The following is a 14,076-nucleotide window of genomic DNA, read 5'->3' as shown; positions in this document are numbered from 1 at the left end:
TAAAACATGATTGTTAGGGGTATAATCTGTGCTAAACTTCTGCATTTGGCCTGGGTACGATTTATCCTCATCCTCCTCACGCGTGGTGTGTGTGTGTGTGTGTGTGTGTGTGTGGAGGTGTGTGTAAAAGGGTGACCCTGTAGTCTTGCTGTGAAATGCTGAGGTCATGTTTATCCAGGACACTAATCTCCCCTGGTGCTCAGGAGATTTCATGCTTCAGGGACAGTGTGGACGATCAAGGGGGATTCCAAGGTTTCGCCACTTACCTGTCAGGGATGCTCATTAATAAGGACAGGAAAGTGTACAAATGTGTTGACACCTCTTGATTTTTATTATACATTTTTTTTTATTATTTGTTGTTAGAAAATCAGTTTCAAATCATTTAAACACTAGCTTTTATCTCAATAATTGCAAGAAATAAACTCGCAATTATGATTTCCGAGCTTGTATATCAATTTCTTTGAATTATGAGTTTAAATTTTGCATCTGTTTTTCTTTCACCACAGAATAAAATATAAACCGTAATAAAACATAATTGTGACTTATTTCATAATTCAGTAACACTTACAATAAGGTTCCATTAATGTTAGTTAATGTATTTTACTAACACAAATGAACTATAAATAAATATACAACAACCAATATCATACATACATACACACACACACACACACACAGAACATATATATATATATATATATATATATATATATATATATACACACACACACACACACACACACACACACACACACAGTACAGACCAAAAGTTTGGACACACCTTCTCATTCAAAGAGTATTCTTTATTTTCATGACTATGAAAATTGTAGATTCACACTGCAACACAGCCTTTTCATTTAATTATTATTATTATTATTGTTATCATTTAATTAAGATTAAAAAATTTGTGAGTAATAGATCTTTGACTTTTTTGTAACCTGTCACAATGTAATAGAGGCATTGAAAGGAAGATGAGGTTGTGTAAACTTAACTATTATATTAAAGACAAAATACAGTAGATGGTGGCAAGTGGTCATGAAAACCAAATTATGAGTATTCTGTTAGCAAGAATCCCTTACTAATATTTACCTTACTTGATATCAGTGAGAAATAAATGTATTATACATATAAAAAATTGGAATCCAAAGTATATGATCCCATTAAAGGCACATTTTGTCATCATTTACTCTCCCTGATGTTGTTTTCTTCTGCACAACACAAAATAAGATATTGTTGAGAATAAGAATGTTGACGAATGTCCATATGATGAAAATCACTGGTGTCCAGAACAACATGTCAGTGTTGCAACAAACAATATAAAAACTATATTTGTAAATGTGTAGAATAGTAACTTATTCATGGTGTCTGTGGTCTTGTTGGAATCTCAGTCTTTAGGTTTTCTTGTAATCTTATGAATTTGACTTGATCCTTCATTTCTGGGAATATTTCAACGTTCGTAGTCTTAGTTAGGTTCATTAAAGTGTATCCATCAATTTCAGTCTCTGTTTAAACAACAGGAGTCATAAAACTATATTTATAAAGTTACGGTTATAAAAGCAGTTATAAAGTACATTATTAGTGTAATGCATTACATTATTATAGTATTATTTGAATTCACCATACCTTGATGGGGACAACGATGTCTCTTTTGAGAATATCTTTATAAAACATCTGAGAAAAGTATATTGTTCATTACTGAAGTAGATAACTAATGTTAACTAATGAACCTTATTGTAAAATGTTATCCATTATTACCTTTTTTGTTTTTAATTGCAAGTTTATATCTTGCAATCCTGATTTTATATCTTACAAATATGAATTTTGCTCATAAATGAAAGAAAGAAGTGTCATCTATTTTTGTTTTTATAAACTTTTGTAAACTATATTCAGGAATGTTACAATAAAGTTTTAAAATCGGATATTGATGTACATTGTGAGTATTTGCTATTCAAAATCATATATATAATTGTAATAGATCATACAGGTAATACTATTAGGTAATAATAAATAGGGTTTTACCTGGTGATGAGTTTGTTTTATTTTGTTTTATTTTATTTTTGTCACTGCTTTGACGTATTTCATATACAAAAGAAGACATGCTGAAGCATGTGGATAACAGCTGATGGTAGACATTTACTTCATACAGAAAAAATAATATGGAAGTCAAGTACTATATCAACTGTTTGATTAGGAACATTCTTCAAAATATCTTCTTTTGTGTATGATGGCAGAATTTTTGTTTAAGATATAAAAAAAAAGAATATGTTTTAGGTAATATATTTATATTTTTTGTTCTAACTCTATGGATGAAAGAGGCAGACCCCTCTTCCTGTAGCGCCAGGTGTTTGGCTTGTTTTTTTCAGTCTGTGGGCTAAATGAAGTCTAGCTCGCATTGGTCTGTCTCCACCTCCCTCTCAAGGGCAGCCCACCCCTGATGTGTGAGCTAGACCCCCACCTCATGGTCCCTGCACGTTATACCGAGATGAGATGGAGATCTAGAGACGCGTCCTGCGGGTGACACGCACGTTACAGAGGAAAAGCTGCTGATTTCGAGGACTGAGGAATTTACTGATGAACTTAATTGATTCTTGAGGTCTCTATCTCCCCTTTATCTTTTGTTTCTTATCATTACTAATTATTTGTAACCGCCACCCTGAAGTTCATCGTTGTCATTCTGGCCGCCGGGATGGTGGCTTTTATCGGCGCGGTTATATGCATCATCGCCGCGGTTCACAGCGGATCTCCACCGGCATCCGCAGCCGCAGCTCAGCCCCTGGCGGACAACCATTCACTCTCGACGGGCACAGCCGGGAAGGCGTTTTCCACCGGGTCCGTCCCCAGAGCAGGACCGCTGGACGCTCTTCACGGTACTGATGCGACCAGTAGGGAACGAGGAGGACCGGAGGCGCCAACCTTCTACGGTTTAACGGGACTAGGGACCGGGGGCAGCGCGCAGCAGGTCACTTACAGCAGACTCATCTGCACCCCTGTCCCCGCCGGTGAGTGCAACCCGAAAAACTTTCAGCAACAAGCGGACGACCAGTCGTTATACGCGGGAGAGGACTGGGGGTACCTGCGCACCACCGCCGAGGAGCTCCGGCAGACCGTCCTACAGCAGAAGGATGAGATCCTCACGGATCAGAGAACCATACGGGAGCTAACGGGAAAGCTCTCGGAATGCGAGAGTGGCTTAAAGGGACGGAAGGTCCCGGAACGGAGCGCGGGACTCGGGGATGCGCGGAAAGAGAATAAGGAGCAAGTCATGATGCGGGACGATGCGGGGTCCTCGACGCGGACGCCTCGTGCGATGGAGGAGCTGGTGCATGTCATAACTCAAATGAAGGACCGCATTGAGAAACTGGAGGTGAGGAAGGCGCAAGAACTTATAAATGAGGTAAAGATGTGGGAGAGATTCAGCAAGATATGATTGAAGACATGAAGTGGGAAATCCATTACAGATGTTTGGAATCTTGTCAGTTTAACATGTTTAAAAAAATTTATCCATTTTCTAAAAAAAGAAATAATCTAGGCTAATATATATATATATATATATATATATATATATATATATATATATATATATATATATATATATATATATATATATATATATATATATATATATATATATAATGTAAGGTAAAATATTTGTGAAATGTTATATTAATGGTGAGCGTGATTTTACCAAGTGCAACATGTCCCTGGATCAACATTCTTGTTGCAATCCTGGAATAACATTCCAATCAACCAATCAGAATTAAGATGTACCTTTTCAGGAAATGTCAGTTTTAGGTTGGCAATCAGGGTTAGGTATTTCTACACCCTTGTTAATCAACTTTCATTTAAAAAAGATTTTAGCAATAAATTATGGGTAGGGATTGGGTTAAATCTGTATTTTTGGACAGATGTTAATGAATAAAGCTGGTGCTGAATGTTACTGTCTGACCTGTTGATGAACGCGATGAGTATGATAGGAGCGTTATATTAGTTGTTTCGGAGATGCAGGTATAGGCTACGTGCTGCAGTGAGCTCGTTAACTTCATCGCTCCTGTGAGAAGTTCGTTTGCGTTTCAGCTCACGTACGATCGCGCGCCTGTGCCCTGATTTATCTGTGTGCGCTGGATGCGCGTCCCTGATTAGGTTTCCATGGAAATTTAAGCTACGTGCGCAGTTTTTATGGTCTATGAGCCGATAGAAGCAACATATTACATCTCCATCAGGCCCACTTCTAGCGCATATGATTAACCTCGATCTAACCCAAATCTATCAGTCTCACGCAAATCTACAGCATGTGTGACAGCCGACCTGGTCTGTGACAGCAGAGGAGAGATGAGAAACATGATACACCACTGAAAGCATGGACTCTTGCAGCTGTGCATGACAGCTCTGCAAGCTAACTGGCACAGATCATTTTGAGGTTATCCCACAATAGAATAGAACAGAACAGAATTTGTTATTGCATGCAACTTGGGAATTACTGTGTTGTAATATTTTGTAATTGGTCTCCTTAAAAGGGATAGTTCACCCCAAACGCAAATTCTGTCATCATTTACTCACCCTCAAGTTGTTTTAAACATGTATGGGTTTCTTTCCTCATCTAAACACAAAAGAATATATTCTGACACCAAACATTTGCTGGTTCCCACTGACTTCAATAGTATGGAAAACAATACTATGGAAGACAATAGGGACCAGAAACTGTTTGGTTACCAACATTTTTCTTCTTTTGTATTCAGCAGATTTGGACAGGTTTGGAACCCCTTCAGTAAATGATGATAGAATTAGCATTTTGGGTGAAATATCTCTTTCAGCATCCAGCCTGATATGATGCATCATGAAGTCTTAAATTTGAGCAGGTTTGGTTTATTGCAGGATATTGCATGATGCATAACAGTTAACACCTGAAAATAGGCTCATAATTGTTTTTTGAGAAATAAAAGCTTGTATTTATGTGTATAAAAAATAATAAATGTGGTTCTTATGTCACTATGCACATGACAGGAACATCAAATAGTCAAAATATTGATTTTACATGCTCTGTAAGTTAAATGTCATATGATTACTGTCTTGTTTACAGTCTGAAAGGGCACCACCAGGATTCAATCACACAGACGCAAGCTCACAGAAAGCAGCAGGTGCTGCTCGTATGCCAAAGGCAGGTGCTCAGAGAAGACTGGAGGATCTGGAAGGAGAACTGAAGAGAAAGATAAAACTGCTGGAGGAGGAGAGGAAAGCACTGCGGAAAGAGACACAGAAGCATCAGGAGCATATTGACTACGGACTGGACACTGTACACCAGCGGATAAGCAGCCTGGAGAAAGGTGAGGCAGAGGTCAGATTTACTGCGGGAAGAAATATTGATTAAAAAAACTGATTTTACCAAGAGCTTCTTAAAGGGATAGTTCAACAAAAAATGACAACTGTGTCAGTGTTTGCAATTCCAAAACTGTATGACTATCTTTTTTCTCCTGTGGAATATAAAATACAATATTTTGAGTGTTGACTGTTTTTTGTGTGTATTTATTTGTATTTATTTATTTATTGGTAAATACAATGGCAGTCATTGGTCTCCATTGTGGGTTGGTTCTCGGCATTCTCTAAAACATCTACTTTACAGACATGACAAGTAAACAATGATGCAAATAAGTAGACAATGAGAGAAGTTCATTTTATGGGTGGACAAATAAATGAATTATAATACTGAATGTTCTGAGTTCAAAACAAGTTAAGCTTTATGCTTTAAAAGCAGCTTATATTTTTTGTTTGTCTTGTTTCTCTCACATTTTTCTCACAGGTCTCTCTGAGAACAAGTTTCCAGAGGGTTACAGGCTCTCATTCCCTGTACGCAGCTCTTCCATGTATGCCACTGTAAAGCATGAGATCCCATCCCTGGCCGCTCTGACTGCCTGCTTGTGGATCAAGCCTGCCAAAAGCATCTTGGGAACAGCCGCTTCCTATGCTGTTTTTGACCAGAGCCACGAATTTGTGCTTCAGCAGTTGGTTCATGGGCCCGTTGAGCTCATCATTAATAATGAGGTAGAGCATCACAGAATCCAATCTGACAGACAGGAAACAGAATTGTGAAGCATTGAATTATTCTCAAGCTCATGACATTAATTCATTCAGGAGACGGACATTCAATACACTGCAAAGAACTGGAACATAAGAGAGGATTCGTTTGAGGGTTGGGCTACAGTGTTTGTGCTGTATGTTTGCTCGTTTTTGACAAACTATAAAGAACCAGCTCCTAAGATTCATTTGCTCAAGGTTTCAGACTACATTGGTTGCATTGGTTCTTGCTTTTTCTTTGAAATGAATGGCTTACTGGAGTCATTTAGGAGTGTTGCATCTATAGTGCTGGAAAGGCTATATTTTATTATGGCGTGGCATTGACATTTGGCAAAAGAATTCACAAAGCTTCATTTGCAGGATCAACTACATAGAAAAACAATGGAAACGTAGCACATTGGAAATAAAACCATAATATTTAGCTTAAAGAACAACAATTTTATTAGCATCCACACCACTGTACGATAGTACGATCAATGCTGCAGAAATGTTGTATGCTGCTCTGTAATATTGGATGTATTCTGAGTGGCTGTCAATGTTTTTATCATTCATTAGCTGAAAAAAAAATCATCTTCTGTCATTATAGTTGTGGTGTGGACTATTGTCATATAATTGGAATGATTAATAAAACTGTATAGTATCATTATAGTTATAGTCCATTGTGTGAACAGCCCTACAAAGGAAAAGTACATTTTTAGTATTCTTTTAGTTGTATGTTTTTAGTAAAAGATGAACAGATGCTTAGTTTGACCTCTGACTGCTCTTAGGGTTTGCTGAAGCAAATTGAATTGTTTTGTGTGCGTTCACGTTTTTCAGTGTTGCAATAGTGGACAGTAAGATAATCTGCCAGGCTTTCTTTCCAAAGTGCAGACTAGTCTGATTTATCCAAGCACATGTATCTCAGGATCGGTGTTTGGATTTTAATTTGAACGTTTTTTTTGCTCCTCCATCCTGTAGGTGGCGCCATTATCTCTGAACTTAACAATGGGCAGATGGCAGCATATGTGTGTGAGCTGGAACCGGAGAGCTGGATCGTGGCATGCCTACTTAGGGGGCAAGCTAAAGATTGAAGGAAGTGACCTGGCAACCCGTCACAGCATCCGACCGGGAGGAACCCTCATACTTGGCCAAGAACAGGTACGCCAGATTCTGGCCATTGTAACTGGTTGCCAGGTAGTGGCAGCTCAAGATGAGCAGCATTTGGTATTCACACAGCATGGAAAAGTCACCATCAACACAAACCAAATCTGAAACATGCCTTTTTGTTTATCCTTTCCTTTCCTTTCCCTGCCCTCTTCATCCCTCTCTAGTTAAACTCCAGTGCACTTATCCTTTAATTAGACCTAGTAACGTTTAAAGTCGTTCTCTGTTTCATGTTTTTTCATGTAGTCTGAGGTTGTGCTTTTAAGCTGGACTGACTACGATAAGCAAAATGATAAGAAAAACCATGTTTCCAGAGCTGTTTCATTTTATAAAGGAATTTTCTGGGAATTCTCTGAGCTGCTTCATACTACATTCCTTCATTACTACATTCCTGTGTCACTGGTTGTTTGAGCTTATTTCTAGGATAATGTTTTTTAAAATTAATATTGGAATATAAGACACTTAAAATGACACATTGAAAAATTGCATCACATTTTTAAGAAGCTTTAATATTTTAATATCAATGGAGCTGAAAGGAAAAAGATTCCACTATTTCAGAAACAGTCAAATGTGCTTTTGTTGTTTTTATCTTTGTTTAAATGTCATTTTGGACAGTCTTTATTGTGGCACAATATACACTTCAAACAAACACTGATATATATATATTTATTTATTTTTGTGTGTGCCTGTGTGTCTCAGTTGTTTGTTTTTTTCACTTTGCTTAGAAAGTAATGGTGGAATGATTGTTTAAAGATATCAAGAAAGTCGATGTCTGGATGTAATGTTTGTTTCTTTAAAATAGTATTTAAATAGCTTTCATAAAAAAAAAAGAAGAAGAATAAAAATAAAATGGTGTTTTTCAAAAACAAAAAAGAAAAATCAGATCTAAGCCATCCATTGATTTCAATGAATAAGGAGATTTTATTTTACATTATTATTTTTTTTATATTACTATATTATTTGCTGCACCATTTAAATGCATTATTAACAAGAAAATGGCATTTTCACAGAAACTGCAATATATTTCACAAACAATTCCAAAGAAATGTCAAACTGTTTTTTTTTAAATTTTGAAGTAGAAAAACAGAAATAGTGTTTTTGTAAAACGTGCTCCAGTAACCTTTATTTTATATACAATTTAAAACACTTTTTTTACAGTGTATTTCCTGTCTCCTGCAGAGCTCAATGGGCGGTCTTCGTTTTGAAGCATCAAGGGCTATGGTGGGAGAGCTGTCTGATTTTAACATGTGGGACCGGCTGCTTTCACACACAGAGCTCTCTGCTCTTGCCCACTGCAGCACGAGGATGCTGGGTAATGTAGTACCGTGGACCAGCCGTGAGGTGGAGGTTTTCGGAGGCGTCACCAAGCAACTGGCCAATCATTGCGAGCAACGCACCAGCGCCAAACAGTGATGTGCTCCTGAGTCTCGTTTAAGGGTCAGATAGTTAAAGACAGGGTGTTCAGATTCATCAGAGAGCAAAACACCTTGCCATGGTCATGGTCTTTTATTGAAGGCAAAGTTTTTTGTTAGAAGTGTTTGCTGAAACATGCCTAACTATCATTACTGTTGAAGGTTAGTGATTCGAACAAAAACCTAACCCTAAGGATTAAACAAAAGTGCATAAGTCATCCCACGCTACAAACAAGAATTATACCTCAAATCTACCAGGTTGTTCGGGTGAAGTGTGCTCTTAGTTTTCTAAGCAATCAAACCTGTGATTTCCACATGGACGATGATAAAATGAGTGCAAATATTCTTGACTTAAACGAATAGTTCAGCCAAAAATTTAAATTCCGTCATAATTTACTCATTCTCAGGTTATTCCAAACCTGTATGAATGTAGTTTTTTCTGTCGAGCACAAAAGATGATATTTTGAAAAATGTTGGTTGTGAAACAGTTGCTGCAAGCCATTGACTTCCATAGTATTGTCTTTTTCCCTACAGGGGCTACCAGCAACTGTTTGGTTACCAACACTCTTCAAATATCTTTTTTTGTGCTCAGATGAAGAAAGAAATGTGTACAGGTTTGGAACAACACGAGTGTGAGTAAATGATGACAGAATTTTCACTTTTGGCTGAACTATCCCTTTAAGTAGCAGTCACATTAACTATCGTTTGGTGAATTTATTTCTTTATTTTTCGCAAGATTCACAGATTTCGCAACAGGCTTAGATTGGTCGTGTGGATTCGCTTGACCAAAAGATGACTGGCTTGAAAGTGACTTCTGTGTGAGAAGTGTGTGACCCTTCACAGGAAGTTTGATTGACACCAATCATAACACAGAATCTGCCATTTTTGTCTGACAAACAAACCAGACAGGAGAGTAATTTAACGTCGGTGGACTTGAACTTGAAAAATGGTGTGCATTGATGTCTTTCCGTGGTTGAAACAAGATACCTTCTCATGTTCATTCATATTTAATTAATGTTATAATATTGTATTTTTAACTAATGTTGAATTAGAGCGCATGGCTTCACTCTAAAAATGGCTGGGTTAAAAATAACCCAATTGGCAACCCAGCGCTGGGTAAATATTGGACAGAACACGTGCTGGGTTAAAGTAACCCAGCATGCTGGTTTACACATTTTAACCCAGCATACTGGGTTATTTAGAAAACCCAAGTTAGAGTCATTTTTACCATTTGAGGGTTTGCATTTTTATGATTCTGGGTTATTCTTGCTGGGTTATTCTCATAATTTCACTTTTGCTTAACAAAGCAATCATGGATTAATAAATAATGAAGAATACAGGTTATTTAGACTGTAAAAAAATATTTTTAATGCCATCTGATATTCAAAAATGTGTACCAATGACAACATGGAATTTTCCCTTTTTTTGTTTCCAGCAAATGCAAAAAAATAAATAAATAAATAAATAAAAATCACAGAATTACAGTTGCAATAAATAAGAAAATTATTTCTAAATGACCTGTCTAGCTGTTTAACTATTACATTTTGACATGTTTAGCTATTTAAATACACAGTGAAATGACATTGACAATTAACATTCTTTAAATTTAAATGTAAAATAATTTAAAGATGTCCTTAAATTTATATCAAGTATATAAAGACTCCTATAGATGTGCACTGCCTAGGGTAGTTCAACATATATAGTTCACCCAAAAATGAAAATTCAAAGATCTACTGTACACCTGAGAGCAGTGTACTCTGCTTTAGAGCCTGTCAACGGAAGGACAATTTTCAAAAGGAATTGCAAATTATGTTTTCAATTGCGTTTTCCACATGACAAATTGTGACAAAATCCAAACACAATTGCAAATCTTGAACAAAAACACTTTCAGAAACAACGAACAAAAATTACCTTTTCAGTTTTCATGAATGCACAGTGACTGCCAAATTTCAAATGGAAAAGCAAAGTCCGTTTGCAGCTGTATTTTCCATTTATTATGAGTAATAAGCCTCTCATACTGATCAAATACTGCATCATAGCAGCTTTACAGTATTAAATAGGAAAATAGTTTGTAATAATGCAAAGGGACAACAGTAAACACTCAGTTTTCAGTTAAAGTCAGTTCATCATTGATTCAGTGATGTATCGTCCCTCTGTGCGATCAAGTCGATGATATGGCTTGATATTAATTGTCCCCAACTAAGGAAAACCAAGGAACCAAAACTCCATCTGTGCAGAATGGAGAAAAAAACCTTGGGAGAAACCAGGCTCAGTTGGGGGACCAGTTCTCCTCTGACCAGACGAAACCAGTAGTTCAATTCCAGGCTGCAGCAAAGTCAGATTGTGCAGAAGAATCATCTGTTTCCTGTGGTCTTGTCCTGGTGGTCATCTGAGACAAGGTCTTTACAGGGGATCTGTATCTGGGGCTCTAGGTGTCCTGGTCTCCGCTGTCTTTCAGGGATGTAGAGGTCCTTTCTAGGTGCTGATCTACCATCTGGTCTGGATACGTACTGGATACGGGTGGCTACGGTGACCTCGGAATAAGAGAGAAACAGACTAATGTTAGCATAGATGCAACATAAGAACGATTACATGAGGTGTTACTAATTACCATGTCTGTTTTTTCACTGTGTTGCACGTTACCTGCCAAAACTCAAAGGGAATCGCAATTACTTTAGCAATTTACTTTAGCCTCACATGGAAAACTGTCAATTTTTGCCAGAGGTGGGACCATACTATGGAGAGTGTTTGTATTGGGAGGTGATGTCACTCAAGGACAATTGTGCCAAATGCTTTGAACAATGGAGGTTAAGGCACTACTAAAGGCTGCTGCCACTCCGAGAGATGTGTGTTAAAGAAGAGAGAGTGCAACCCGGATCTCCCTATATTCTTGGCACCTCACACAATAAATAATTCTGTCATTTTTATCCCAAATGCAACTACTATCCCCTGCTAACAGTTAGAGCCACATGGTACTATTGGTCAATATTCACCATTAACCAAATCCTTTTCACCTGAGGTATAAAATATAGGGTAAGATGCAAATAGGTAAATAAGAGTAGAACTGCAATGTTGTTTTGCTGACGAGCATCAGAGTGCATACAGTGAGAAATTAGGGGTAAAACTACAGAATATATCCCAATAAAAAACATGCCCCATAGTATAGTCCCACGCTTGACACAAATTGACAGCTTTCTGTGTAAAGCATCTGTAATTTAAATGCTTTTCAATTGCGTTTGGACTATGTAACAATGTATGCGTCCACATGTGGAAAAATGCAATTAAATATACAATTTGCAATTTATTTGGAAAATAGTCCAGAATATCCTTACCTGTCCATTGATTATGATCAATTCCTGAGAGATCTGCTGGCATTTTTAAATCGCCACGACAATTGGATGGGGTTTTGTGGACTCTGCTTGGTTAAGGAATTCCATGTTTGTTCCAACCTTTTAAATAAAGTAAAAAAAAAAAAAAAAAATTGTTATATCTAAGCAGAATATGATATAGTGATTGGCTGAAAGGTGTGCTTTGAAACTGTCTAATCAATGGGATGTTCCAGTTATTATAAAGCACAGTTTTATGTTAATATGCTGGCAATATCAAACACACACAGTCACTGGCACAGATAAGGGAGATCACACTGAATGCGCGCACACAGACATTTCTATGACAAGTCACGCAGGTACTGGGTTACTCCGCAGCTTTAAAACAGTCCATATATAAACACTTATAGGTGTACCAAAGTGATAAGGACAAGTCAAAAACACGAGCTGGGAAATTGGTATATGATGTTTACGCTGCTAAATTAGGTACATTCTGAACACAAAGTTAGCTTTAACTATAGCACGAAATACAAATATATGTGCGTTTAAGTTACGTGAGGGTTAACGTTAGTTGATTATAACAGACAAGCAATTATGTAAAATATATAATAAACACGAACTTACCGTTAGACGCATCAATAAGACTGCACTCGACGAGTTATTCTCTCACAAATGTATCCATGTGCTTTTCTGACAGGAAAAAACACATTTTGAATTATAATTTGTATGTAAAAAGACTTTATAAACCACAAAAGCATCAAAACACCTCACTAACGCGGCCTAAGTTAATCACTGTGCGTGCGAGCACTTTGAAATGCCCTGAGACGTCGATTCTTTTCCGGGAATCACTTTGTTCGAGAATTACTGAACCGGTTTACTTGAACTGGGTCGTCGGTTCTTTTAGACCTGCAGTCCGACTATATTGTACGTAATTTGTATGATTTACATGTGGATATGGACAACTGCAGGCGTTTACATTAGAGCAGAAAGTCGTATTCACTTTTTGAACTCATTTGACTCACTTAAATGTTAAATTCGCTTTTCAGTGTCAGAAACTACTTTTTCCTCTATTTTCACAGGTATTCGCATATTTCAGCCATCCGTCACTGTCTGAAACTTAATAAAACTATTAATCTGTCGTCTCACGATTATGCGAGTCACGTAACGTAGGTTGGCCGTTTGAGGTACGTTAAACAGTTCATCATTTAACATAAATAATGTTGGCCTGTAGACGTTTAACAGTATTGTTGCCGCAAAAAAAGTTATAATTCTGCCAATTTAAAATAATTATTAATGAAAACATTTAAAAACTTACCTTAAAACAGTTGAAAGCCGTGGCTTTGCCCCGTTGTTCTTCCAAAATGACAGTTGGGGAGCGATTTAAACATCTTCAAGGCGCGTTAAATAACCCAGCGCTGGCCTGAAACAACCAAGGGGCAAGGAACTCGACCGGAAATTGAAGTCGGGTGGGGGCTGCCATCTTTTAGCAGAACTTCACTTGCGTTAGCATTCCCATTGACTCCCATTCATTTTGGCGTCACTTTGACAGCGAATAACTTTACATCTGAGGCGTTTAAAGACTCTGTTTGTCCATTATTTATTTCTAAAGATACACGACAATGTATAAAGGGCTCCATTACCTTCTATGTTACATTATGGCCCCGTATAAACAGTTTTTGTAAAAAATAGGCTAACGATTGCGTCATAACCACTCGGCTCTCTGTCGCATTACCGTACAGACAGGTGGAGAAGCTCGCAGGCAATTAACTTAATATGGCGTACTGGCGTTACATTTTAAAATACTATACAAAATAATTAATCAGAATACTTACTCCTGCTCACTCACGACAAAGAACTCCCCGCTCAAGCTCGCCGTCTCTGCAAGATTAACGATGGCAGTTTGCACACACAGCTACTAGAAGATTTACATCTGTCAGACAGGTTCCTGACCAGTGTTGGGTATAGTTACTTTGGAAAGTACTTAGTTAGGTTACAACGTTACCATCAATTAAAAGTAATCAGTTATGATACAGCGTTACCTATTCATAAAAGTAACGCGTTAGAGTACTCATGCGTTACCAAAAATTAAAAGCAGTTTGCAGCGGCTCACACATGACAGACACAGC

At 37.5% G+C, this 14,076-nt stretch overlaps 1 protein-coding gene across 1 annotated transcript; it reads left to right on the top strand.

Annotated features, from left to right (window-relative positions):
• Nucleotides 1-2,390: 2,390 nt before the first annotated feature.
• On the top strand, nucleotides 2,391-9,063 carry LOC113047910 (neuronal pentraxin-2-like). The gene is made up of 5 exons (XM_026209289.1): nucleotides 2,391-3,364; nucleotides 5,078-5,321; nucleotides 5,795-6,036; nucleotides 7,027-7,206; nucleotides 8,392-9,063. Exons 1-5 carry the CDS (start codon nucleotides 2,687-2,689, stop codon nucleotides 8,623-8,625), a joined length of 1,578 nt encoding a protein of 525 aa, XP_026065074.1. The 5' UTR covers nucleotides 2,391-2,686; the 3' UTR covers nucleotides 8,626-9,063.
• The last annotated feature ends 5,013 nt before the right edge of the window (nucleotides 9,064-14,076 follow it).

Source organism: Carassius auratus, chromosome 3 (assembly GCF_003368295.1).
Source record: "Carassius auratus strain Wakin chromosome 3, ASM336829v1, whole genome shotgun sequence".
Lineage (NCBI taxonomy): Eukaryota > Metazoa > Chordata > Actinopteri > Cypriniformes > Cyprinidae > Carassius > Carassius auratus.
Note: the sequence above shows the minus strand (reverse complement) of the source record. Positions and strands in the feature narration are given on the sequence as shown.

What these genes read in the sequence shown, in the direction of transcription:
- LOC113047910 (XM_026209289.1), top strand. Translation starts at nt 2,687, where the DNA reads ATGGTGGCTTTTATCGGCGCGGTTATATGCATCATCGCCGCGGTTCAC. An exon ending in AGCTCATCATTAATAATGAG is followed by an intron (nt 6,037 to 7,026) that starts GTAGAGCATCAC and finishes TCCATCCTGTAG; the next exon opens with GTGGCGCCATTATCTCTGAA. An exon ending in TCATACTTGGCCAAGAACAG is followed by an intron (nt 7,207 to 8,391) that starts GTACGCCAGATT and finishes TGTCTCCTGCAG; the next exon opens with AGCTCAATGGGCGGTCTTCG.